The sequence below is a fragment of the Chiloscyllium punctatum genome, chromosome 5 (assembly GCF_047496795.1).
Source record: "Chiloscyllium punctatum isolate Juve2018m chromosome 5, sChiPun1.3, whole genome shotgun sequence".
Classification (NCBI taxonomy): Eukaryota; Metazoa; Chordata; class Chondrichthyes; order Orectolobiformes; family Hemiscylliidae; genus Chiloscyllium; species Chiloscyllium punctatum.
In genome coordinates this window covers 114,101,450-114,126,601 of record NC_092743.1, presented here as the reverse complement: position 1 = coordinate 114,126,601, position 25,152 = coordinate 114,101,450, and the positions used below count along the sequence as shown (strand labels likewise).

The window sequence follows — 25,152 nt, the reverse complement described above, 5'->3', positions numbered from 1 at the left end:
TGTCTCCTTCATCAAGCTGCCTCACTGTCTCAGTGGTACAAACCTACATATTTCTTGTTTGTTGAGTGATAAAATCTGAACACTTTAGCTCTGGCCTGACAATCCAGTACTATAATTCATGATTACTTTGCCTATTAGTACAGAATTAATATTCTGTGGTGAGATTTTTAACTCTAAAATTTGGTTGCAGTGCAGATATATATCTACAAACTTTTAAAACAAAATGTTATGCTGTAGTTACCATTTGTCCAACTTTAAAACCTATAACCAATGCCATCTTCCTTTGTTTACCTGGCAAGTTGAATGCCTGAAAATGGAACTTGCATCAGATTTTTCACCCATGTATTTGAAATTACTGTTCTGAAGTAACTTTGCTTTGTTTATAATAAGAGTTTAAAAATTGAATTCTTTGACCTACTTCTAACAAATTATTTTCTTGATGTAGGTTATTATGATGCTGAAAACACTTCTTGCTGCTTTGAATGAAGTCAAGAAGGATAGAGAAACTTTTGAGAATGATATCAAGTCAGTGCAGTTTGATATGACAACTAAGTTTCTGACAGCACTGGCTCAAGATGGTGCCATAAATGAAGAAGCTCTCTCAGTGACTGAACTTGATCAAAATTATGGAAGTCACACTCAGAGGGTGCAGCAAAATCTGAAAAGGCAGGAGGACTTGCTTGCTGATATTCAGGTAAGTAATATTACACAGTAGTATAGAATTTGTTTGCAGCATGCAAGGGAGGTGTTTATGCCATTCTTTGCAAGGGCTATTTATTTAGTCCAGTTTTCTCCCTCTGCAACAGATTCATGAGGATAAATGGTCTAACGCTGATCCTATTTAGAGCAACTGACAAACTGGCTCTCTCACTTAAATAAAAATAGACATTTTGATAAAAATAATCACTTAGTCGTATAGAACTTGAGTATTGCTGAAAATACAGACATGCTGCCAAAATTACAAGAATACTCGATTTCAAAGGGCATAATTTATTTTTTTTGCTGCTGGAGAAGTGGGTACTGATTTGTTAACTGGGGGATTTGTAGGGGCAGTTCCATGGAGAATACATCACAGAATAGTTAAGTACCGAGCATTTCTATAAACTTAAACCAGACAAATTGATGTTGATTGGCCAAGGCATTTCTATGGGGACTGCTCTGTCCCTGAAACACTTTTAGTTGAAAAGGATGCAAGAAGTGTACAGGGTCTAGCTGTTTCGAGAGTCTGGTCCAGCATGTGAATGTAAGTAGTTTTCGTATGTGTGATTGAGCCAAACTGCAAGACTGACCAATTATCTGAAATTGGTTATTTATATTTTTTTTTGCACACTCTCAATTGAACATTATTTACTCAACAATCTCAGAATTATATCAAATATTGGACCCTATATTTGTAAATTTTGCAAGCAAGAACTGGTTAAATATGATCATTACTCTGCCTTGTGAACAGCCAAAGGGTTTCATCATTTGCAGTTTACCAGTCATTGGGATGTATGGCCTACAAAGTTGGCAGCACTAGCACTGAAATTCGTATACCACTTTATTGATTTCTGGTGGGCATAATATCATCTTGACTGGATAGCAGTTAATGGAGAATACCATTAATTTTGCTTCTACTTAATAGCTGCTTGAACCATTAACTTAACCCATTGCTTCGATTTTGGAGACACCTTTCCCTTCCAATGTAATGTAAGGTAGATAGGCAATTTTGAGTCCAAAATGGTGGCTTTTGCCCTTTTTGTGGGTCTACAACAATTTCATCCTAATAAATGAAAACTGAAAAGCTTCTCTTTTTGATATGATGCAAATTGAAAAATTGCTTGCGAATTCTACAAATTAAAATAAAATGTGGAATAACTTTTCACGCTTCAGTAAATTAACTATTTTGAGTTCTTAACTACTGAAGAAAATATTACTCAAATATAGCATTAATGTTTAAGGTGGTCAGTTATTTCACCTCTAATTGAAACTGTAAATTAAAGACTTCCAAACACAAGAGAGGAGTTTGGACAGACTGCAATATTGTAACATTAAACCTGTAAAAGAATGAACTTGCTGTTTAATTGCCTTGTTTGAGGACAATATTGCCAGTTATTACACACTTTGTTACCTTGATTATGAAAAAATTGGGACCTCATTTTTGCTTTACTTATTCATTCATGATGGTTTCCCTGTGCATCTGTTGCCTTTTTCCTTCTGGCAAAAATCACGGGTCTGGAAAATGTCATTAAAGGAGCATTGTTGAGTTACTGCAGTGCATGTTATGGAAGGTTCACACTGCTTCCATTGGGCATTGGTGCTTAAAGGAATGAGTGTTAACCATGATGTACATATTACTAGTTGCACTGGCTGCTTTGTCCTGGATGGTGTCAAGTGTTTTTGGAGTTGCTTACATCCAGACAGGAAGTATTCCTCTCTCACTCCTGACTTTTTTTGTAAATGATGGACAACCATTAGGGAGACAGGAAGTGAGTCACTTGCTGCAGATTTCTGAGCCTGTGACCTGTTCTTGTAGATGCTGTATTTACATGGCTGCTCCAGTTCAGTTTTTGGCTGATCGTAAATCCTCTGATATTGATCGCCGGAAATTCACCAATGGTTAGACCATTGAACATCTGGAAATGATGACAAGATTTTCTCTTGATGGAGTTGGCAATTGACTGACTTTTGTGTGAAACAAATGTTTCTCACTGCTTGTCAGCCCAAGCCTCAATGTTGTCAAGGACACAAACAGCTTTAGCATCAGAGGAGTCATAAAACATCCCACTTCCAACCTTGTGTTAGAGGGAAATTTGTGGAAGCAGCTGGCAGTGGTTGGGCCTGGGACACATCCTGAGGAATTCCTACAGTGATTTATTGGAATTGAGATGTTTGGCTGCTAACAAACAAGATAGTCTTGCTTTGTGCTAGATGTGACTGAAACCAATGATCAGTTCTTCTCTCCCGTTGATGCAAATTTTGCTTACTTCACTGATGCCAACCTTGACCAAATACTGCCTTGACATCAAATGCAGTCACTCACCCCCCACTTCTGGATTTGACATGTTTTTGTCCATGTTTGGTCCAGAGCTGTTTTATTAAAAATAAAGTCAGAGCCTGGCCCTGGTGGAAACCGATCCAAGTATCACCGAGCGCATTATTCCTTTGCAAGTGCCGCTTTCCAGAATAAAAGGCAAACCTTGTGCAAGAAGCAGCATTTTCTTTCATTTGTTTTTAAATTTATCGCAATGGGTTTCAGAACTTGGATATTCAGGAACCTCTTGGTATTCGTTAGTTGGGTTATCATAAAGATGACTTTGGCAATTTAATAAGACAGTACATAAAATTTGTAAGTGGCACATTTGATTTTCTTCTTGACTTTGTTACTAACCTAACAATGGGGAAATCATCTGGTCTTTGGATTGTCTGAGAGCAGATGTACACTGAAGATGCACTTAGATCAGGATGTCCATGGGGTCCATGTAGGAAATGACAAAAAGTTGCAACTATTGAGGCAAATTACTCTGTACACCCTGGACTTTCTGTTGAAGTATTTTTGGACAGATTAAAGTTGTAAACAGATTAAATCTAGTCTGGCACTTGAATAAATTCACCATCGACTCGGCTTACCCACCACCACCTTGACTCTTCTCAATCTGTTCCAATATAATTCCCCACCAAAACCTCCATCCAATCTAATGCCATGCAAGACCAAACCCCATCGAGACCGACCAACCTTTTTGATTAATTTCCCTGACTCAAATAACCGTTTAAATCCAATTGGCCTGGGTTGAATATCCCTTCCAAATGCACAACTAGCCCTTTGATCTGACCCATTTAGTCCCCCTGACTACCACACTGGCCTTACATTTCAAACTCCTTCATGTGACTAATCCACACGTCACTCAACAACTTTTGAACTCACGTACACTACCTGCTTTGCTTCCCTACGTACCTAATAAGCTCACTCACGTATTTACTCACATTCAAAGACTGTAAACCTGGGTAGATACAACCATATCCTCTTTTCCCAACTCTACTTTGCTCCAGTGGAGTTTCCAAGGGACAGTGGACATTTTTTTGAAAACCAGAATCGAAAGAATCCTGGAAGAAATGTATAGCAGTGTCACATTAGGGAAATTTTACAAGCACCGTGACCATACCCCTTGTAACTGTCACTGCTTACAATCTCTGACTGGTTTTGAGATGCCAGATGAAAGTGATGTAGTTGTTTGTGATGAATTAAGGAGATTTGGGATTTATGAGAAACTTATTACCTGGAATGCAGAGCAGCATTTGTGGAAAATGGGTGAGTCTACCTATTGAAGTACATTGTCGAGGTAATGGGGAAAAAGAAGTTGGCTCTGAATCGAAGGTCAATTTACTGACCTCTTAGCTAAATGTAAGTCTGTTTCAGGTGGAATATAGAATCAAATAGTTTGAAACAGCGAACAATTGTTTATATTTGATGAGGGCAATGGAGGTTGGATTAAATATCTATTTTGATCTAGAAGGGAATCCAAGATTATGATGGTAGATCTAGTAAATCACCAGGATTAGATAAGTAGCATCTAATAATGTTAAAGTAGTAAGGGTGGAGGTACTGGCAATGATTTTGTGATCCTGCTTTGGCTATGAAGATAGTCCTCTGGCACTGAAGAATTGTAAATGTTTCAGCCTTGTTCAAGAGATGTAAGGCTCAGCCTTGCAACTGAAGTCAGCCTAAACTCAATGATGGAAAAGCTTTTTGAGATAATAATTTGGACCCATATTATTAGTCACTTTGGAAAATGAGATTGAATTAAGGAAGGCTAACATGGCTTTTTTTTATAGTTAACTCATGTTGAACCAACTTAAATTTGTTAGTGACAGCAAGGAAGGATAGGGTCTGTCTATTTAATGACGTCTTGAACAAGAGACTTATAAATTAAGTTAGAACTTGGAGGAAGCAGGAGACATTATTAATGTAGATGGGTTGGTAGAGTGTTAGGGAATATAAAAGATGGAGGAACTTCTGTGGTGGGGTTCCGTGAGGGTTATTGCTCGTATCCCTGCACTTCATGTTGTGTATTGATTGCCTATGCTTTCTACAGGGCTCAGTTTCAGAATTTGTGCATGATCCAAGACTTGGAGGCATTGTGAGCTATGAATACGATATAGGTCGGTTGCTAGAATGAGGAGACTAATGATGGACAGGGTTCGATGCAGAAATGTGTGAAATGATTCATTTAATTGAATTTAGAGAGGTAATGTAAAATAAAAAGCTGCAACCTCAGAGTGCAGGAGCAAATGGACCTGAGGTTCTAATCTTTTGGTAGGTTGAGGGGACAGTTGGATGGGTTATGGAGTTCAGGAACAACGCACTTGTCAAGATCTTTATAAAATGTTTGATGGTTTTGATTGGAGTTGCATGCATTTCTGGACACTTTACTTTTGGAAGATTGCTAATGCTTGGAGAAGATGCAGAGAAGATTCAGAAGTCTAGTTTTGGGAATGAGGAAATCATTGCAGTTGGAGAGGTTGGGGTTCCTCCATGGAAAAGAGGTGATTTGGGGGGGGGGTGGTTTATTTGGTGGAGTCGTTCACAGTTGTGAATGACCTGGACTGATTGGATGAGGAGGAATTACTCCTCCTTGGGGCAATAGAAAATAGGAAGATGGCAATTTACAGTGATTGCAATTTGCAAAAGAAGCAATGGCAGTGGAAGACTGTTTATTTTTTTTTAATGTGCCAAATGGTTTGGATCTGGAATTTACTGTCACAGTGGTGGAGGCAGATTCAGTCATGGTTTTCAAAAGAGTAATTAGTCATTTTCTGAAGAAGAATATTTTGTATTGCTATGGAGAAAAGGTGCGGAAGTGGCACTAGTTGAAGTATTCCTGCAGAGGGCCAGCACAAACAACTGAAGAACTTTTGTTTTGTTTTGAACTAATTTTGAAAGTCTATGAAAGTCTGAAATAAAAGTGAATCTTACAGCCTGTCAGATTGCACCTAATAGACAGAAACATATTCAACTTTGGGAGGACAAAACATGTGTCCAACTCTTATAAAAGAATCGTTAAGTAATGTGAGGATGATAGTGTCAGTATTCTCTACTGTATTGAAATTAACTGCAGATATGTTTGAAGGGCCCAGAGTTTTAAATTTTGGTTTGATATGCTGAGAGCTGCATTGCTGGTGTCAGATTCCAGTATTCTTTCCAAGGAGACAATCCAGGTAGCACACTGCTTAACACAGCTGCATCACAGTGCCAGGGACCTGGCTACACTTCCAGCCTTGGTGTGAATTGGTTGATGGAGGATGTTTTATTTGCTTGTTAATAAGAGTACTAAAAGTAAATAGCATAGGATCAGCTTGCATTTTTTCCAAGCATCCCATACTGTGATAGGTAGTGTGTTTCTCACATTTTTTAGACACAAACTAGGCAATTACTCATTGTTTGTATTGCAACCGATTTTTGAATTTCTTTTTATCAAACAAGTCAGTTCCATGAGTCATCCCAGCAGCCAAATTATGTTAAGTATTTATTTTACTGGTGCTTAACCAAAGAGTTGTTTGTTTATTGTGCTTGTTTTCATAGTACACTTTAGATACTGGTTGACATTTTCTGACCAATAATTTGGAACAAATAACCTGAATCTTGAGTCTGTTCTGCCTAGGCTGCTCATGAGGAATTTTCGAAGTCAAAACAATCAAACACAGATGCTAATCAGAGGGAGGAAATGCTCAAGAAGTTAGCAGCGGGCCATGATCAGTTTGTTGAACTTGTTGGTAACTTGAAAGAAGGAACACAGGTGAGATTTTTCATGTTTTATTCATTTAACATTTTACCTGTTGCCATTCTGCTATCATTAAACATCTCAGTGCACTGATAATTTTAAAAAGATCAATTTTGAATTTGTAGAATACTTTCAAGCTTTCAGTTCAGATATTTTAAAGTGGTTTAACACAGCTTTAACTGGAAAGTTTAATTTCTATTATGATTCATTTTGCAATTTTTTGCTGTAAAATATAAGACTATCTTATTGAGAAGGTTATCCAAAACTAATAGTGCTCACAAAAGCTATTTAAGGTTGTGGGAAACGAGGGAAGTGATTGTTGGGTCCTGGAGGTTGGCTAATGTGGTACCACTATTTAAGAAAGGAGTAAGGAAAAGCCAGGGAGCTATAGACTGCTGAGCCTGATGTCAATGTTGAATGAAATCCTAAGGGACAGATATATATATATATATTTAGAAAGGCAAGGACTGATTCTGGATATACTGGATTAGTGGTGCTGGAAGAGCACAGCAGTTCAGGCAGCATCCAATGAGCAGTGAAATCGACGTTTCAGGCAAAAGCCCTTCATCTCTGAATCTGGATAGTCAACATGGCTTTGTGCGTGGAAAATCATATCTCTCAAATTTTTTTGAAGAAGTAACAAAGAGGATTGATGAGGGCAGAAGGGTGGCCGTGATCTATATGGAGTTCATTAAGGCGTTCAACAAGGTTCTCCATGGGATACTGGTTAGCGAGATTACATTTCGTGAAATACGTTGAAATCTAGCCATTTGGATGTAGAACTGGCTCAAAGGTAGAAGGCGGAGGGTGTTAGTGGATGGTTGCTTTTCAGACTGGAGGCCTGTAACCAGTGGAGTGCCAGAAGGATTGGTGCTGGGTCCACTACTTCATTTATATAAATGATTTGGATGTGAGCATAAGAGGTATAGTTAGTAAGCTTGGAGATGACACCACAATTGGTGGTGTAGTGGACAGCGAAGGAGGTTACCTCAGATTACAATGGGATCTTGATCAGTTGGGTCAGTGGGCTGAGGAGCGGCAGATGGAGTTTAATTTAGATAAATGTGAGATGCTGTATTTTAGAAAAGCAACTCAGCAGAACTTGTACACTTAATGGTAAGGTCCTGGGGAGTGTTGCTGAACAAAGAGATCTTGGAGTGCAGGTTCATAGCTCCTTGAAAGTAGAGTCGAAGGTAGGTAGGCTGGTGAGGAAGGCGTTTGGTATGCTTTCCTTTATTGGTCAGAGTATTGAGAACCGGAGTTTGGAGGTCATGTTGCGGCTGTACAGGACTTTGGTTAGGCCACTTTTAGAATATTATGTGCAATTCTGGTCTCCTTGCTATCAGAAGGATGTTGTGAAACTTGAAAAGGTTCAGAAAAGATTTACAAGAATGTTGCCAGGGTTGGAGACATTGAGCTATAGGGAGAGGCTAAATAGGCTAGGGCAGTTTCCCCTGGAGCATTGGAGGCTATGGGGTGACCTTAGAAGTTTATAAAATCACGAGCATGGATAGGATAAATAGATAAAGTCTTTTCCCTGGGGTGGGGGAGTCCAGAACTAGAGGGCATAGGTTTAGGGTGAGAGGGGAAAGATATGAGACCTAAGGAGTAATGTTTTCACGCAGAGGGTGGTGCGTGTATGGAATGAGCTGCCAGAGGAAGTGGTGGAGGCTGGTTCAATTACAACATTTTAAATGGCATCTGGATGGGATATGGGTAAAGTGCTGGCAAATAGGACTAAATTAGGTCAGGGTATTTGGTGTGCATAGATGAGTTGGATCAAAGGGTCTGTTTACATGCTGTATACCTCTGACTCTAAGAAGGTTCCAGATTTCAAATAATTAGCTCAAACATAAGCAGAATTTGTGTAGCTGTAATAGTGCCCTTTCAGGGGTGCACCATTTGTTGGTAAAGAAGTATCAAAACAACTGGAGGAATCAGACTCACTCAATTGAGTTCCCAAGCACTGTATTTAAATAAACTTGAAAATCGAATGCTGAGGTACTCAACAGCTTGAGGCAGTATCTATTCAATCACTTCAAAGGAACATTTTTATCAGAAATTGCACATAAGTAGGGATCTTCATTGACATGAGAGGTTGAATGTATCCATGAAGGATACAGCCTTCTCTTCTAACTAGTATCAGTTGCAGGATTCAATGACAGAACCCCACTTGCCATTGAAGTAGCTCCTTTAAAATTAGACATGAATCTGTTGTATTTTTCTACTTTTATGACCATAGGAGATAACTCAGTGAATTCATAGCAATAAAATCAGTAAGATGAGATTGGACCAGTCAGCCATATGACAGACTAATTTGTATAAATATCTCTCCTTTGTAGTTTTACAATGGAATCACTGAACATCTCCTGAAATTCCAAACAAAATGTACTGATATTGTATTTGCTCGTAAAACTGAGAGAGATGAACTTTTGAAGTAAGTGAATGTTTTCTATTTTTCTACAGTATTGTTAACCATTTTGGGTGATGTTCATTTTTTGGCAATTTTCTTATATTTTTGCTGTTCAGTAATTATTTACTGCTGTGTGGTAATCTGGTTTCATTTGGCCTTGCAAAGATATTATAATCGTCAGTCCAGGGAATTTTTTTTTTGCATCAGTTCACAAGAAGCACTGCAATCTTCAATGATATCTATGAAGAGTGCTGCCTGGATTGTAGCATTAACCCTTGTCATTCCTTGCTCCTGAAACTCCGCATAGCAGCAGTATACAAATAGATTTCTCCTCTCCAGCATTCCAGTCTTTTTCCAAGTGCTGCGATTAAATTTATGACTCAAGGTTAGGATAGGACCAGTATTTTCACGTACAATTAAGAAGAGTAAATAGGTGATGAAACAGGAAATTCAGAACAAAGGCACCCAACCATAGTGATTAGAAATACTTTACCCCTGACAATTCATTCCTCTAATGTGGACTATTTTAACAGCAGATGGGGGTAACATTTGCAAATGAAAAAAAGGAAATGGCAGACAACAGAGAAAATACTATACAACATCTGAGGGAAGTTTCTAATGTATCGAAGATGGAGCTCACTAAATTTAAAATAACAGCAATGTCATGTTAGTTTTCAGTACCTTCCTTTCTGACTAAATCACAGGACTTGATGGTTTTTACAAAAGTTTTGAAGAAAATGAGTGAAAATCATAAGTTCTTTTGAGCTGTAATCTTCTGAAGCAGTTTTCATTTCAAAAATTCTCTACATTTTGGAAAATAACAAAAATATTATTTAAGAAAGGTGACAGTGAGAAACCACATAACTATAGACTTGTTAGTCTAGCATTAGATCTGGCAAGTTATTGCAATCTTGAATAAAGAACAATGATTTATTGTTGTCACGTACTGAGATATAGTGGAAAGTATCGCTTTGTGTACTGTGCAGGCAGATCGTGTCACACAAAATGCATCAGTGTTGTAGTATAACAGAGTGCAGAAAAGTGTTAGAGCTGCAGGGAGTAAGATCATAATTAATATTTGCGAGGTTAGTTCAGAGGTCTCATAACAGCAGGGAAGACATGGATCTTGAATCTGTTCGTATTTTTTATTCAGACTTCTATATCTTCTGCACAGCGGAAGACAGTGTGGAAAGGGTCTTTGATTATGTTGGCTGTTTTCCCGAGGCAGTGTGAAGTGTAGATTGAGTCATTGGGTGGACTATTGGTTTGCACGATGGACTGGGCTGTGTTCATGACTCTGTAATTTCTTGCAATCTTGTGCAGAGCAGTTGCCATGTAACGCTGTGTTGCATTTAGATAAGATGCATTCTATCGTGCTTATGTAAAAATGGTCATGTCCACAAGACTTATCAAATTTCCTTCACTTCCCGAGTAAGTGGAGATGTGCTTTCTTGACTGTTGTGTCAACGTGGGTGGACCAGGGCAGATTGTTGGTGATCATTACTCTCAGGAACGTGATGCTCTCTATCATCTCCACCTCATAACCATTGATGCAGACAGGGGCATGCCCTCCACTTGGCTTCCTGAAGTCAATGACCTGCTCTTTCACTTTGTTGACATTGATGGAGAGATTGTTGTCTTTACATCATGCTGCTAATCGCTCAATCTCTTTCCTGTGTTCTGCTTCGTTGTTTGAGGTCCGACCTACAATAGTCTTGTCATCAGCAAACTTGGTGATGCAGGGGTGGAATTTGGCCACAGTCGTGGGAGTGTCAGGAGTATAATAGGGGGTTGAGTACACAGCCTTGCAGGGCACTGGCATTGAGGATTCTGGTGGAGGAGATGTTACCTATTCTAACTGATTGCAGTCTATGGGTCAGGAAGTTGAGGATCCAGCCACATAGAATGTAGAGAAATCAGAACTGAGAGAAAGTCTTTGAGGGATTATTGCAAGTATCACAGAGGAGGAAACCAAATTAGTTATTACTGAACTAACTAAATAATGAACACAGGAATGTCTTTGGGTGTAGGACAAAACAGTGCACACTAGGTCAATTAATGTTTCTAACTCAGTTGGTTTTGGTAGAAAGGGGGAAAAACAATTATATGGAACCAAAGTAGGTGGATGGAGTTAAGATGCAGAGCAGTCATGACTTGTTTGAGCGATGGAACAACTTCCAGGAGCTGAATATCTTACTGCTATATTGAGTTGGCAGCAGATTTTATTGTGTCATATAAGGAATAAAGCAGCTTTAAAACATTTGGTAACAACATGATTTTGAGACATCCCACACAGATGCTTGCACTCATTTATCTTTACCTGAATCTGGTTTTATGCAGTTGGGAAATGTGACTTAACTCTGTAACAAAAAAGACAAACTTAGATATTCAGGTTCATACTTTTTTTTGTTCTCTTTGTGTTAGGGATTTACAACAGAGCATAGCTAGAGAACCCAGCGCACCTAATATTCCAGCGGCACCTGCATATCAAATTGCTGCTTCTGTTGGAGGAACCACACCAGCTGTTCCAACTCCTGCACCCAGAACTGTATTTGTAAGTAGACTGATCAGAACGATTGTGGTAAATATCAGTTGAGAATTATGTATTGGAAGCATATAAGCTTGTTCAGCTCAGGTTGATATTCTACAAAGCAATTTATCTAAAGTCAGCACAAATCATGTCAGGTTTTGGAACTTAAAGCCCAAGTTATCTTCATATCTGGTTTCTAGGTTGTTTTTGTTAATTGATTTAAAAACATTGCTCTGGAACCTGACCATGTCAGTGAAGCCAATTGTCATCTCAGAATGAAATAATTATTGTGTTGCCTTTGGTTGCAGGCCTTTTTGAGGAGACTCTAAAATTTAAACTTTGTTTTGGGCACACAGCTGCAAATATGCACATCATTAAAGCTTCTCCAGTTTATATTTTTTCAAATTTACTCAGAACTGAAGACTTTGCAAAAAATAACTGGAAAATATTCCTGTTTAATTTTTAAGTAACTCAGTCATTTACTAGGGTTACTCATCAGGTCTTAATACTGATTTTAAAATTTTTCAGATAAATTAATTTGCAGCTGTATTAAACAAACCACAAATGTTGTTCTCCTACTGCTGCTCCAACTATAGCAAATGCAAGTGAAGCATACTCCAAGCCTAATACATGATGTTAAGTTAGAGAGTCATACTGATCTACAGCATGGAAACAGGCCCTTCAGCCCAACTTGCCCATACCGCCTGGGTTTCACTATTTAAACTAGACCTATTTGCCTGTGTTTGGTCTATATCTCTCCACACCTGTCCCATCTATGTACCTATCTAAATATTTCTTAAATTCGCTTCCACCCAATCTCTGGCAGCCCATTCCAGACACTAAACACCCTCTGTGTGGGAAAAATTGCCACATACCTTTTGTATCTCTCCCCTTAAACCTCTACCTTGGGGAAAAGCAGTTGGCAATCTACCTTATCTGTGCCCCTCATTATTTTATAAAACTCGATAAGGTCATCCCTCAGTCTCTTATACTCCAGGGGAAAAAAGTCCCAGCCTATCCAAATTCTCCTTATAACTCAAACGTTCCAGTCCAGATAGTATGCTCGCAAATCTTTAATGTACTACTTCTAGTTTAATAGTATCCTTTCTATAATAGGCAATCAAAACTGCATACAGTACTCCAAATGTGACCACGCCAACATCTTGTACAGCTGCAATAAAATTCCCAAGTTGTACACTCGGTGCTCTGCCTGATGAAATCAAGCATATTGAAAGCCTTCTTCGCCACTCTAACTGTGACTCCATTTTCAAGGAGCTATGAACCTGTAATGCAAGATCTTTGTTCTCTAACACTTCCCAAGGCCCTACCATTGACTATGTAAGTCCTGCCCTAGTTTGCTTTACTAAAATGCAACACCTATCATTTATCTAACTGAGACTCCATCTACCATTCCTCAGTCCAATGGCCCAGTTAATCAAGGTCTCACTGCATTCCCAGATAACCGTCACTATTCACCAGTCTTGGTGTCATCCACCAACATAGTAACCATACATCTTAAATTCTCTAAATCATTTATATAAATGATATTATATAGTAATAGTTGCTTATTAGTGTATATTAGTAAGTGCTTTTGAACATAGAATCAAAGCCAATGTTGGAATCTAAGTTCTTGAATTTGCAATTGTGAGTTGGTTGACTATGGTCAGTAATGTCTGTGAACAGCCAAAGAGGCGTGCAGTTTCGAATGATGTACCAGTCATTGGGATATATGGCCTGCAAACCTGCTATCTCACCAGCACCAACATTGATAAATTACATTGTTCGTTTATGTGGTAGACAGAATATTTTTGCCTTGACAGAAATATCGTATTGGTGGAGAATACTAGTTGTGTTTCTACTGTAAAATGTTTGTTTCACTCGTTCATATTTTTGAGACTTAAGTCGGGTAGATTGAATACTGCTCAGCTTAGGAGGAACTTTGAGGCCAATTTTATAGCTTGTGGAACTGTACAAATCATTGGTTCCCATGAAACTTGTTGGAAAAATCTAATTATTGTGAGCCACTAAAATTTCTTGTGAGTTTTGATGAGTTTTAGAACATAGAACAGTACAACGCAGAACAGGCCCTTCAGCCCACAATGTTGTGCCGACCATTGATCCTCATGTAAGGTAAACCTAATGTATGAACCCTCAAATTTCTGTGACCATATGCATGTCCACCAGTCTCTTAAATATTCCCAGTGACCTTGCTTCCACAACTGCTGCTGGCAACGCATTCCATGCTCTCTCAACTCTCTGCGTAAAGAACCCATCTCTGACATCCCCTGTATACTTTCCGCCAAACAGCTTAAAACTATGACCCCTCGTGTTAACAATTTCTGCCCTGAGAAAAAGTCTCTGGCTATCAACTCTATCTATGCCTCTCATTATCTTGTACACCTCAATTAGGTCCCCTCTCTTCCTCCTTTTTTCCAATGAAAAAAGTCCGAGCTCAGTCAACCTCTCTTCGTAAGATAAGCCCTCCGTTCCAGGCAGCATCCTGGTAAATCTCCTCTGAACCCTTTCCAAAGCATCCACATCTTTCCTATAATAGGGCGACCAGAACTGGACGCAGTATTCCAAGTGCGGTCTAACCAAAGTTTTATAAGAGCTGTAACAAGATCTCACAGCTCTTAAACTCAATCCCCCTGTTAATGAAAGCCAAAACACCATATGCTTTCTTAACAACCCTGTCCACTTGGGTGGCCATTTTAAGGGATCTATGTGCCTGCACATCAAGGTCCTGCTGTTCCTCCACAGCACCAAGAATCTTGTCTTTTAATCCTGTACTCAACTTTCAAGTTTGACCTTCCAAAATGCAACACTTCGCGTTGTCCAAGTTGAACTCCATCTGCCGCCTCTCAGCCCATCTGTGCATCCTGTCAATGTTACGCTGCAACCTACAACAGTCCTCTATACTGTCAACGACACCTCCAACCTTTGTGTCGTCTGCAAACTTGCTCACCCATCCTTCAATCTCCTCATCCAAGTCATTAATAAAAATTACAAAGAGTAGAGGCCCAAGAACAGAGCCCTGTGGAACACCACTCACTACTAACTTTCAGGCAGAATACTTTCCTTCCACTACCACTCACTGTCTTCTGTCGACCAGCCAATTCTGTATCCAGACAGCTAAATTTCCTGTATCCCATTCCTCCTGACCTTCTGAACGAGCCTACCATGGGGAACCTTATCAAATGCCTTGGTGAAGTCCATATACACCACATCCACCACTGGACCCTCATTAACTTGTCTAGTAACATCCTCAAAGAACTCGATAAGGTTTGTGAAACATACCTGCCCCTCACGAAGCCGTGTTGACTGCATTTAATCGAGCCATGCTCTTCCAGATGGTCATAAATCCTATCCCTCAGAATCCTTTCTAACACCTTGCAGATGACAGACGTGAGTTTGACTGGTCTATAATTGCCAGGGATTTCCCTATTTCCTTTCCTGAAGAGAGGAATTACATTTGCCTCCCTCCAGTCCTCAGGTACGACTCCGGTGGAGAGCGAGGATGCAAAAAGATCTTCGCAAGTGGCGCAGCAATCTCATTTCTCACTTCCCAAAGCAGCCGAGGACAAATCTGGTCTGGCCCTGGCGACTTGTCAATCTTAATATTTGTCAAAATTTTCAGCACATCAGCTTCCTCAATCTCTATCTGTTCCAGCATGCTTACCTGCTCCTCAATGGTATCATTCACTACAAGGTCCTTTTTCTTTAGTAAAGACAGAAGCAAAAAAACTCATTTAGGGCTTCCCCTACCTCCTCAGGCTCTATACACAAGTTCCCTATGCTATCCCTGATCGGCCCTACTTTCTTTGATTGTTCTCTTATTCCTCACATACGTGTAAAGTGCCTTTGGATTCTCCCTAATCCTTCCTGCCAAGCCTTTCTCGTGCCCCCTCCTGGCTCTCCTCAGACCATTTTTGAGCTCCTTCCTCGCCAGCCTGTAATCCTCTAGAGCTGAGCAAGACCCTTGCTTCCTCCATCTTGCGTAAATTGCCTTCTTTCTTTTGATGAGAAGCTCCTCTGCTCTTGTCATCCAAGATCCCTTTATCTTACCCCTTCTTGCCTGTCTCAGAGGATCACATTTATGCATCATTCGCAACAACTGTTCCTTAGATAATCTTCACATGCTTATAGTGCCCTTTCCATGGAGCAATTGCTCCCAGTCCATGCTTCCCAACTCATGTCTGATAGCATCATAGTTTCCTTTTCCCCAGTAAAATATCCTCCTATTGTGCCTGCTTCTCTCCTTCCCCATAGCTATGTTGAATGTGAGGCGGTTGCGGTCACGATCACCAAAATGCTCTCCATCCGCAAAATCTGACACCTGCCCCGGCTCATTGCTGAGCACCAAATCCAGAATGGCCTCTCCCCTCGTTGGCCTGTCAACGTACGGAGTTAGAATTAATTTGCAACTATTGTTTAAAGATAAATTAACAATCTTCTGTGAAATCTGAATATTTCTCCCGTGAATAAAATTTTGTCCTGCTTTCTGACCGCTTAATTTCTTAATATTTGAAAGATTTTTAAAAATAAATGAGTGTAGTATCATCTAGCTTTTAATTGTATTTTGAGTGGTCATCCCAAATTCTATCTTTGACTTATCACTTAACCCCTTTCTTTTCAAATTTTAACCTATGTGAAATTGACCATGTGACACCAATTTGTCTTTTTTCAAGTGTCTGCCCATTTTGAATGCACCAACACAATCAAGTTTATTATCCTGTATGTCTTTTGTGCAATATAATTTATTGTTTTGTTTGCAAGAATTTTTACATTTGAAGATACCAGGATAATTTCCGATAGTCCATTCAAGCCACATGGAGTCAGAATACTGAGGCTGTATCTAACTTATGATCATGTCCAATAACACTTTTTTTTTGTATTGACAGCAGAATCTCATGAAATTACTGTATGTTATGGTGTCCTCGTCTTGTAATATTCTCTTTAGTCACATTCAAAGTTGTTCTTTTTTCCAGCCATCCAAACCTGAACCTCCTGAACCTGACGCATCTTCATCTACTGGTGGTTGTGAAAATGTAGCTAGTTTTTAACTTTGTAGTTTATTTTTAATACTTTTTGTTGTGTATGTGTGATGGCACAAGAGTTCAGACAGAATCATTATCCCATTTCTAAATTAGGCTTGGAAGAGGATTTACTATTTCTGGATCGAAAACCTGTGATGTCAAAAAGAGAATTGAAATAATTTTTTTGGAGAATACTTCAGTTAGCTTTTATTTGTAGTTCAGTTATACAGTACACTGTTAAATGAACAACTTGTTATTAATGGAAACAAAAAAATTTGACAATGCACATGAATCTGCATATGAAAGGGAAATTTTAGATTGTTAGCTAAAAATAAGCAAAAAGCTAAAAATACACCAAGTAATCATTTGTAAAGGAGGAATATAATTCTACTGACTGATATCAATATACCAAAAAGTGTAAATTGCCATATGTAACAGTCATCTTGGACGGATACAAACTTTTGTGTTTTACATCAATGTTGTTACATCTTGACGTACAAATCTTGAGTAATTGCCATAGCATACCAGGTTTGAAAGTTCCAGTCTTATCTCTGACAGCACCAGTACAGTGTCAGTGGTTTCAAAGTAACAAAAGGAAAAGAGACAGTGAGAATTGCAATCAACTGTGAGAATCTGGCAGAAGTATTGAGAAGACAACCAAGGTGTCAAGTTTGATTAGATTTCCTACAGTGTGGAAACAAGCCCTTTGGCTCAACATGTCCACACCAACCCTCTGAGTGGTAACCCGATAGTACTCATTTCCCTACATTTACCCCTGACTAATGCACCTAACAGTATGGACAATTTAGCACGACCAATTCACCTAACCGACACATCATTTGGAATTTGGGAGGAAACCAGAGCACAGGGAGGAAACCCATGCAGACACAGGGAGAATGTGCAAACTCCATACAGACAGTCGCCCAGAGTGGAAATCAAACCCAGGTCCCTAGCACTAAGAGGCACCAGTGCTAACCACTGAGCCACCATGCTGACCTAGTTCTTGATTCCATGCTTTGATCAGAGAATTTAAATCCTAAAAGAAAGAAATAAGGTTATTTTAAGCTTTTTGAAATGTGAGTGTGTGAACGACATTGACTTTGGTGCAGGTCATTTCAATTGAAGAACCGTAATTAAACAGCCACCACGTGCTCGCATTTTTTTTTTAACCTCTTCTTTATCTATCACTTCCATCTGTTAATTTTCTGTCAGTCCTCCTGTAATGTCTGTTTCTCTCTATCAACAAGTCATTTCACCTTTATTTTCTTCTGTGAATATTCATCCATTAATCTCCCTCACTCGTACAGATAAGTGACTGTATCTGCCACGTTATTTGTTTAGCCATCATTCACCAAATCTGGGTCCCTCATCAAATGTAATTGGACAGCAAGATTTCCCTATTTCATACTCCATTCTCTTTGAAATAAAGACAACATTCCGTTTACCTTCCCTTTTACCTACTGAACTTGTATGTTATTTTTTGTGATTTATGCAGAAAGACCCCCCGGATACCACTGTGTGCAGCTTTCTATGCTTTTTCCCCATTTATATAATATTCATTTCTTCTTCCACTTACCAAAGTGCATAAGTACACATTTTTCTCACATTTATATTCCAGCTGCCACGTTTTTGCCACTTGCGGACCCTGTTATCATCACCACTTATCTTTTTAATTACTTTTATGTCACTCCCAAATTTAATTTTGGCACTCTACTAGTTGCTATCTGAAAATCCTCCCCTTATCCTAACTGTCTTTTGTGCATTATTAAACTCTCTCTATCTGTGGGAATGTGCTACCTCATCTTAAGGTACCACATATCAAGTGCCCTTTGGAAATCAAATACCTTACATATACAAGTTCACCATATCCTGCTTGTTACCTCCTCAAAATAAATTTTATCCTTTCTTATTCCCTCCTTGGTCCACATTTCTCCCTAACATCTAAACCTCCACCCTGAAACCTTTGTTTCCAATCTGTTTTTCTCCCTCAGTCCAAGTACCCAATCTTCCAACATTCCACCCATCTTAATACTCTATCCCCAGTCAGTTCTCTGTCCTCCAGTCCAGTTTAAGCCAGTACTATCCCTTGCTTGGTATTTCTTTGTTGTCATCTGGTTCAGGTTCCACTTCACTTTGGGATGGTGTCATGAAATGGGGAGGGGGTGTTGCTGTAGTGTAGAAATTAAAATGGGAATTTCTCCCATGCTGTAAATGCAATGTGTATAGGATTCATTGCCCAGTCTTGAAAACAGCCTAATACAAGTTAATTGGGACTCTTCCATGAGCTCTAATGGCTAATTACTTCACAAACACAACAAAAGTATCCAATACTTAATGTAAAATACTGCAATGTTTTGGTCAATTAATCTAACCATTCTTCTGTGTGCATGGTGTAAGCAGGTTTGGTTTTGCAGTCAGTAGTTTACAAAGGAAAGCTTTGAAATATGAGAATGCATACCAGTGTCCAACTTTGCTACTTTATGGCAGCTAAAAGTCCTGTTACTATCGTTGCTGTTTGCACTGTTTACAAATGCAAGTCAATGTAAGTTTCTTAAATCATTGCCAACAAAACGACAACTATTGGATGACTAACAATAAATGAATTATGAATGCCTTATTTCTCCAAAATACTTCTGGTACCTATGAAATTAAGCTTGTGAAATAATTTATTGTAACAGAGTTGGACCATACTGTTGTAACAATCTTTATGGGTGGTGGTGTAGATATGTTTATAGAAAATAATTGTTGGTGAATATTGTTAGAATTGTGGTTTGCTGGGAATATTCTTTGTATTTAAATGCTTTGTGTATGTTCAGCCCATAGGAAGTAGTATTATAAAATGGCTTTTTTTTAATGTTCTCTTCAATCTCATTTCAAGCCCTCTCTTTGTTTACAGCAACCTAAACCTCAACCTCCTGCACGGCCCCCACCTCCATCTGTTGGATCCAATATTGCAACTCCTACAACTACAAACGCTCCTGCTCCAGTTGCTTCTGTTGGGGGCACTGGTGTGCTAACACAAGCCCAGGGACCTCCATATCCTACATACCAAGGATTTCCTGGGTAGGTTTTGACTGAGTTTAGTATTGTCAATTTAAGTGTAAACCATCATTTATTTAGAATGAAATAATTGCATTGATTGGAAGAGGTAAAAGTTTTTGTTTTGATTTAGTTGTTCCAGGCTTTTCTTGCAATACTGTACCTAATTCTCTGTTGAGAGAAAAGTTGGGGCGTTGGTGTTTACACTTGAACTTCTGTCAATTAACTATGCTTTCCGTGATACTTGAAAATGCGAGTTCGGATTTAGAAGCATTCTCATTCTAGTGCAAAACTATTTCTGCCAAATATGCTTAAGGGCCAAGGATCAGTTGCAAAGTTTGATGAATAAATGCTATTCAATTTGTAATACAGAGGAACCTTGATTGTCCAAAGGGGACAGGTAGGGGAGTATTTCATTCGGTTAATCAAATTCCAGATAATTGAATGCCAGATAGCATTGTATAGCAGGGCATCGGGACATGCTTGGACAATCCAGTATTCGAACAATTGAATGCTGGATAATCGAGGTTCCTCCATAGGGTGTCTTTGGCTTCCCTGCATCACTTGGTGTGATATATATTCTGACATATTCAAGGAACGATGTAGAGTCCCTCGGTATCTCCATTCAATAGCACTCCCCAGGACCCTGCCATTAAATGTGTAAGACCTGCCCTGGTTTGTCTTATAAAGTGCAACGCCTCACATTTATTTAAATTAAATTCCCATCTGCCATTCCTTGGCCCACCAGCCCAGTTAATCAAGATCCTATTGAACTCTTAGATAACCTTCTTCACTGACCACTATACCACCAATTTTGGTGTCATCTGCAAATTAACAAAGTTTGCCTCTCTATACAGAGGAACCTCTATTATCTGAAAACCAATTATCCGAAAATCAGATTATCCGAAGGAGATCTCAAGGTCCCGACAGAAACATTACATCAACACTGTGTAAACAAAAGACTCGATTCACTGTGGGAAACAATGATTAAACAGGCACCGTCTCCAAATGACTGACCTCCCGCCCTGTCTCTCCCCACACTTTCCCTGGAGCTCTACAGAGGGGTGTACCCTAACACCCCCCCCCCCCCCCCCCCCCCCCCCCCCCCAGATAATCTGACCAACATTGTCCTGTACATGGCAAATGTGGAACCTGTCAAAAAGGTGCAGTCAAAAGTTGTGTGTGTGGCTGTGGTTGTGTGTGCACGTGCGCTATTTAGAGACTTACCCCACAAAGGCAGCGACGGCAGCAGCCGCAGTCTTATTTTTGGTGTACAGTCCGGCTGCCCTGGAGAGGGTCGGGGTTGGACAGGGTTTTGGGTCGGGGGTGGGGGGGGGGAGAAATGGGGTTGGGTGGGTAGACAGGGGGGCTGGCGTTGGGTGGGATTACAGGTCGGGGCATGTGGGGGGTGTTGGGAGCGGGGTCTCGCACACTGTGCGCTGCTGCAGTCTCCTGAACGGGAGCAGACTTTTTAAAAACTCCAAGCCCCAGAAGAAAGGCATTTAATCGATTAACTGCATAATCCGTTATCCAAACAAAATAGTGCCTGTCCATCTCATTCGGATAATCGAGGTTCCCCTGTATTCACATCCAAATTGTTTATTTAAATGACAAACAACTGTACACCCAGAACCAATTCTTGTGCATACCACTACAGGCCTTCAGTCTGAACAACCCTCTACCAACACTTGCTGCCTCTGACTGTTAAACCAGTCAAGTATCCCTGGATCCTGTGATATATTATGACTAACCAATCCACAATGTGGAACCTTTTCAAAAGTCTTGCTGAAACTATGTAGGTAACTATGTGCCTGCAATTGCATGGGAATCCAACAGGAATCCATCCTGACACAGGAAAAGAATTGAATTTGCAGGATCTGAATTTTAAAACTTGTACACATGAAAGGATGCATTAAAAATGAGAAAAGCAGATTTTGCTGAACAGCATAGAATCCCTACAGTATAGAAACAGGCCATTGAGCCTGACTGACCCTCCAAAGAGCATCACGTCCAGACCCGTTGTGTTTCATAACCTTTTACTATGTCATAAATATTGAAATGCATAAGAAATGCATTGACAGCTATCAATAAAAGTTCAGTACGATTTTTGTCTTCCCATTTGTTGACCAGCCTTTTCAGGGATGACAGGAATCAGGGTCTTTGAAGATTTCTGGTCCTATAACAACTCATTAATGGTGTTTGTATCAATTATAAATGAAGGGAGAAGTTCATTTTAATTTAACTTTTATCTAAAACTGGCAACTGATTTGCAAGTGCATTCTTTTATAAAAGTCCCATCCTGCCCTTTAATCCCAGGCCATCCTAAATCACTTTATGTTCAGTGGATCACATTTACTGTACTTGACAAAGAAGTGTACTCTGTCAAAACGAGCATTTTGTAAGCCAATGGTATCCAATATTTTCCCCCTTTATTCTTTCATGAATGTGGGCATCACAGGCCAGCATTCATTAACATTCCCTCGTTGCTCTTGAACAGAGTGGCTTGCTATAGGCCACTTTAGAGACAAATTAGAAATCAGCCAAATTAATGTGAATTTTGAGTCACATCAAGGCTAGACCAGGTATGGATTGAAGATCCTTTCCCTAAAAGTTATTACAAATCAAATGGGCTATTATGACAGCTGTTGATTATTTCTTGGTCATGATTATGAAGACCAGTTTTCACACAAAAAAATTCAGATTCCACCAGCTGTCGTGTTTTTAAACTTATCCCCAAAATGTTAGCCTATTTTCACCATATGACTCAAATCAAATCTATTAACCTTCTTTTAAAATGCTTAACAATTATTTTAAGTTCACTGCTTCATTGAAGTGTTAGAAAAGAGCATTTGAGTCTCTCAATCAGAAGATCAGGCAGTTAGTAGTGCACTATTTTCAGAAATACATGGACCAGTGATATAATGTAATCCTTAAAATAGTACTAATGTGATGCTATGGGATAGCTTTGGACGAGTTGTCTTCTGGCTGCATAGCTTTGTCCTTTACACTTGGCCAACTTTTTCATAGTAGAGCCCCTGCAGTGTTGAAGCAAGCCATCCAGCCCATCAACTGCACAACAACCCTCCGAAGAGCATTCCACCCAAACCCACCCCCTACACTACCTCGGCATTTCCCATGACTAATCTACCAAGTCTGCAAATCCCTGGATACTATTGGCAATTTAACAAAGCCAATCCATCTAACCCACATATCTTTGGCCTGTCAGAGGAAACTGAAGCATCTGGAGGAAATCCACACAGACAGAGGGAGAATGTGTAGACTCCATACAGACAGTTGCCCAAAGCTGTATTGAACTCTGGGTCCATGGCATTGAAGCAACAGTGCTAACCGCTAAGCCACCATGCTGTCCCACAGTGCATTTGATACAGTACATTTTTGATGTAGTGCATTTATTTGTTTTGGGAATAGAAGTATCAAAAGTATGATGCACTGTGTGTTGTAAAAACAAAGCTCAAGCCTACAGGGGCCATTTTTAAAAAAAGCCAGAAGTGGCAGAGCATAGCAGTAAGGGTTCAGTAATTGCAATGTCAATCAATATTTGAGATTTTTTGCTGAATCTTTTTGTGTAATAATGCTTAATAGGATGTTGGATTGGAAACATACAGTTGAAAGTTGGCTAAGTAAGCAGATAAAGTGAAATTTGAATATTGTATTAAGTTATGACATTTTGTCTATTCCTCGCAAAACACGTGATCTGGAAACTCCCAGAAAAGTATAATTAATCTTGTTCCTTAAATTCTCATATTTTGCTATTCCCTGTTCCCTCTGCAAATTGCTTATAGCTATATTTGACCTATATTTGGGGAAAATAGGCTGTTTAGCTGTATGGGCTAAGTTGTAAAAGAATATTAATAATAGATATTAACATGGTGTATAATGCAACAGAAGCCAGCAAAAATGCATATGAAAGTAGTAGCGAAAGCTTTTATTAAAGTAAGCTTTGATTAGTCTTTTGAATCAGTGACAAAGGTAAATTCTGACATTTTGAGGGAATTTAATATTTATTCTAATTTTGTGTACATCGGTAGTTGGGTCGCATTTTTGCATGCTACCTTCAAAAGTATGCTTTGGTCAGATTTCAAAGCAGCATAATTGGAAGTGATTAATTCTGCTGGTATGACTTCTTATTGATATAGAAAAGAGCATTGAGTTTGATTTGGCATAATTGATTCTTGTCCTTATGTTGCATATTTCATTTTTCAGGTACTACCCAATTCCTATGCCAATGGCGTATAACCAATATGCTTATGGTCAGTACAACATGCCATACATGTACCAGCCTCCTGGGCAGCCACCTTTCCAAAACCCTCAGCCACCTCAGCAGCCAGGATACCCTTACCCTCCGCAGCAATTCTACCAGCAATAAGACACATTGTGTGTTTAAGATTCTTACGTTGTGGTTAATTTTTAAATTACCTCATATACTTTATCTACTGCATACTCTGAAATATTATTGAGCTAAATGCTATTAAGATGTACTGTTAAAAATCTTAAGATTGCACTAAATGTAACTATTTTCAGAATGGCAAACACTAGGATTAATTTAGCAAATCTGATTTTTTTTTTGCATAAACCAATTGCTTATGAGAAATATTTTGTTTGGTTGTTTTTTCCTAAACCAGTTTTGGGAATGGGTCTGAAATGTTGCACAAATATAAGGCAGATTGTGTTTGTAGAGCCGACTTTGAGTAATATTTCATGGTCTTATTTGCTTATACTATCTCTGTCTCTAGTTTTGTTATTTCCTACATACTGTTTTGTTTAATCAGGGCCTTGTAAATCTTATGGTAAATTAAAGTATAATTACATTAAAAAATCAAGACTGAAACTTGGTGTTCTTAGCATTAATTGCAGTATGTAGTTATTGAAACAATTTATAACCGTTTAGTTGTCAACAAACATTCATTTCAAAAGCCTAGTGATCTCAAACTTGATATTATTTGAAGGAATGCAAAATAGCAGGAACTGTTCCTAGTCAAAATTCTTGTCTCTTAGCTCTGCTAATCTATTTGCATTGATTGCAATTTTTCTGCAATAGCTTGGAATTGTTTGAATTGAATGTAGTACTCAAACCACTCACTTTTCTGAAGTTCAAGGTCTTGCATTTTTTTTTTAGCACCAGGGCTCTTTCTGATTATTTTGAAAGTATAATTTTGAAATGGTTGTTACAAGGCAACACACATTCCTTCGATTGTTTTGTCAAAGATGCATGATCTTTTGAAGAAAATGTAATCAAATGTTTCTTCTTTTTATTTTGGAAACATTCATGAAAAATATGATTGTATCATTTTTTGGGGGGTATCTGGAGTGCTTCTAAAAAGTTACTTTTTCACATAACCACATTGCTGAGAGTGG

At 39.0% G+C, this 25,152-nt stretch overlaps 1 protein-coding gene across 4 annotated transcripts in view; it reads left to right on the top strand.

Annotated features, from left to right (window-relative positions):
- The window catches only part of pdcd6ip (programmed cell death 6 interacting protein), a 102,125-nt gene extending 77,500 nt beyond the window's left edge, over nucleotides 1-24,625 (top strand). For 2 of the 4 annotated variants that reach the window (XM_072571103.1, XM_072571107.1), the window contains exons 13-19: nucleotides 446-694; nucleotides 6,639-6,773; nucleotides 9,101-9,195; nucleotides 11,596-11,725; nucleotides 16,690-16,749; nucleotides 19,634-19,800; nucleotides 24,001-24,625. In XM_072571103.1, coding sequence (XP_072427204.1) covers nucleotides 446-694; nucleotides 6,639-6,773; nucleotides 9,101-9,195; nucleotides 11,596-11,725; nucleotides 16,690-16,749; nucleotides 19,634-19,800; nucleotides 24,001-24,163 — 999 coding nt within the window. In that variant the 3' untranslated portion in view covers nucleotides 24,164-24,625. The remainder of the gene's footprint in view (nucleotides 1-445; nucleotides 695-6,638; nucleotides 6,774-9,100; nucleotides 9,196-11,595; nucleotides 11,726-16,689; nucleotides 16,750-19,633; nucleotides 19,801-24,000) is intronic. The other 2 variants (XM_072571106.1, XM_072571105.1) reach the window with 1 other exon arrangement.
- The last annotated feature ends 527 nt before the right edge of the window (nucleotides 24,626-25,152 follow it).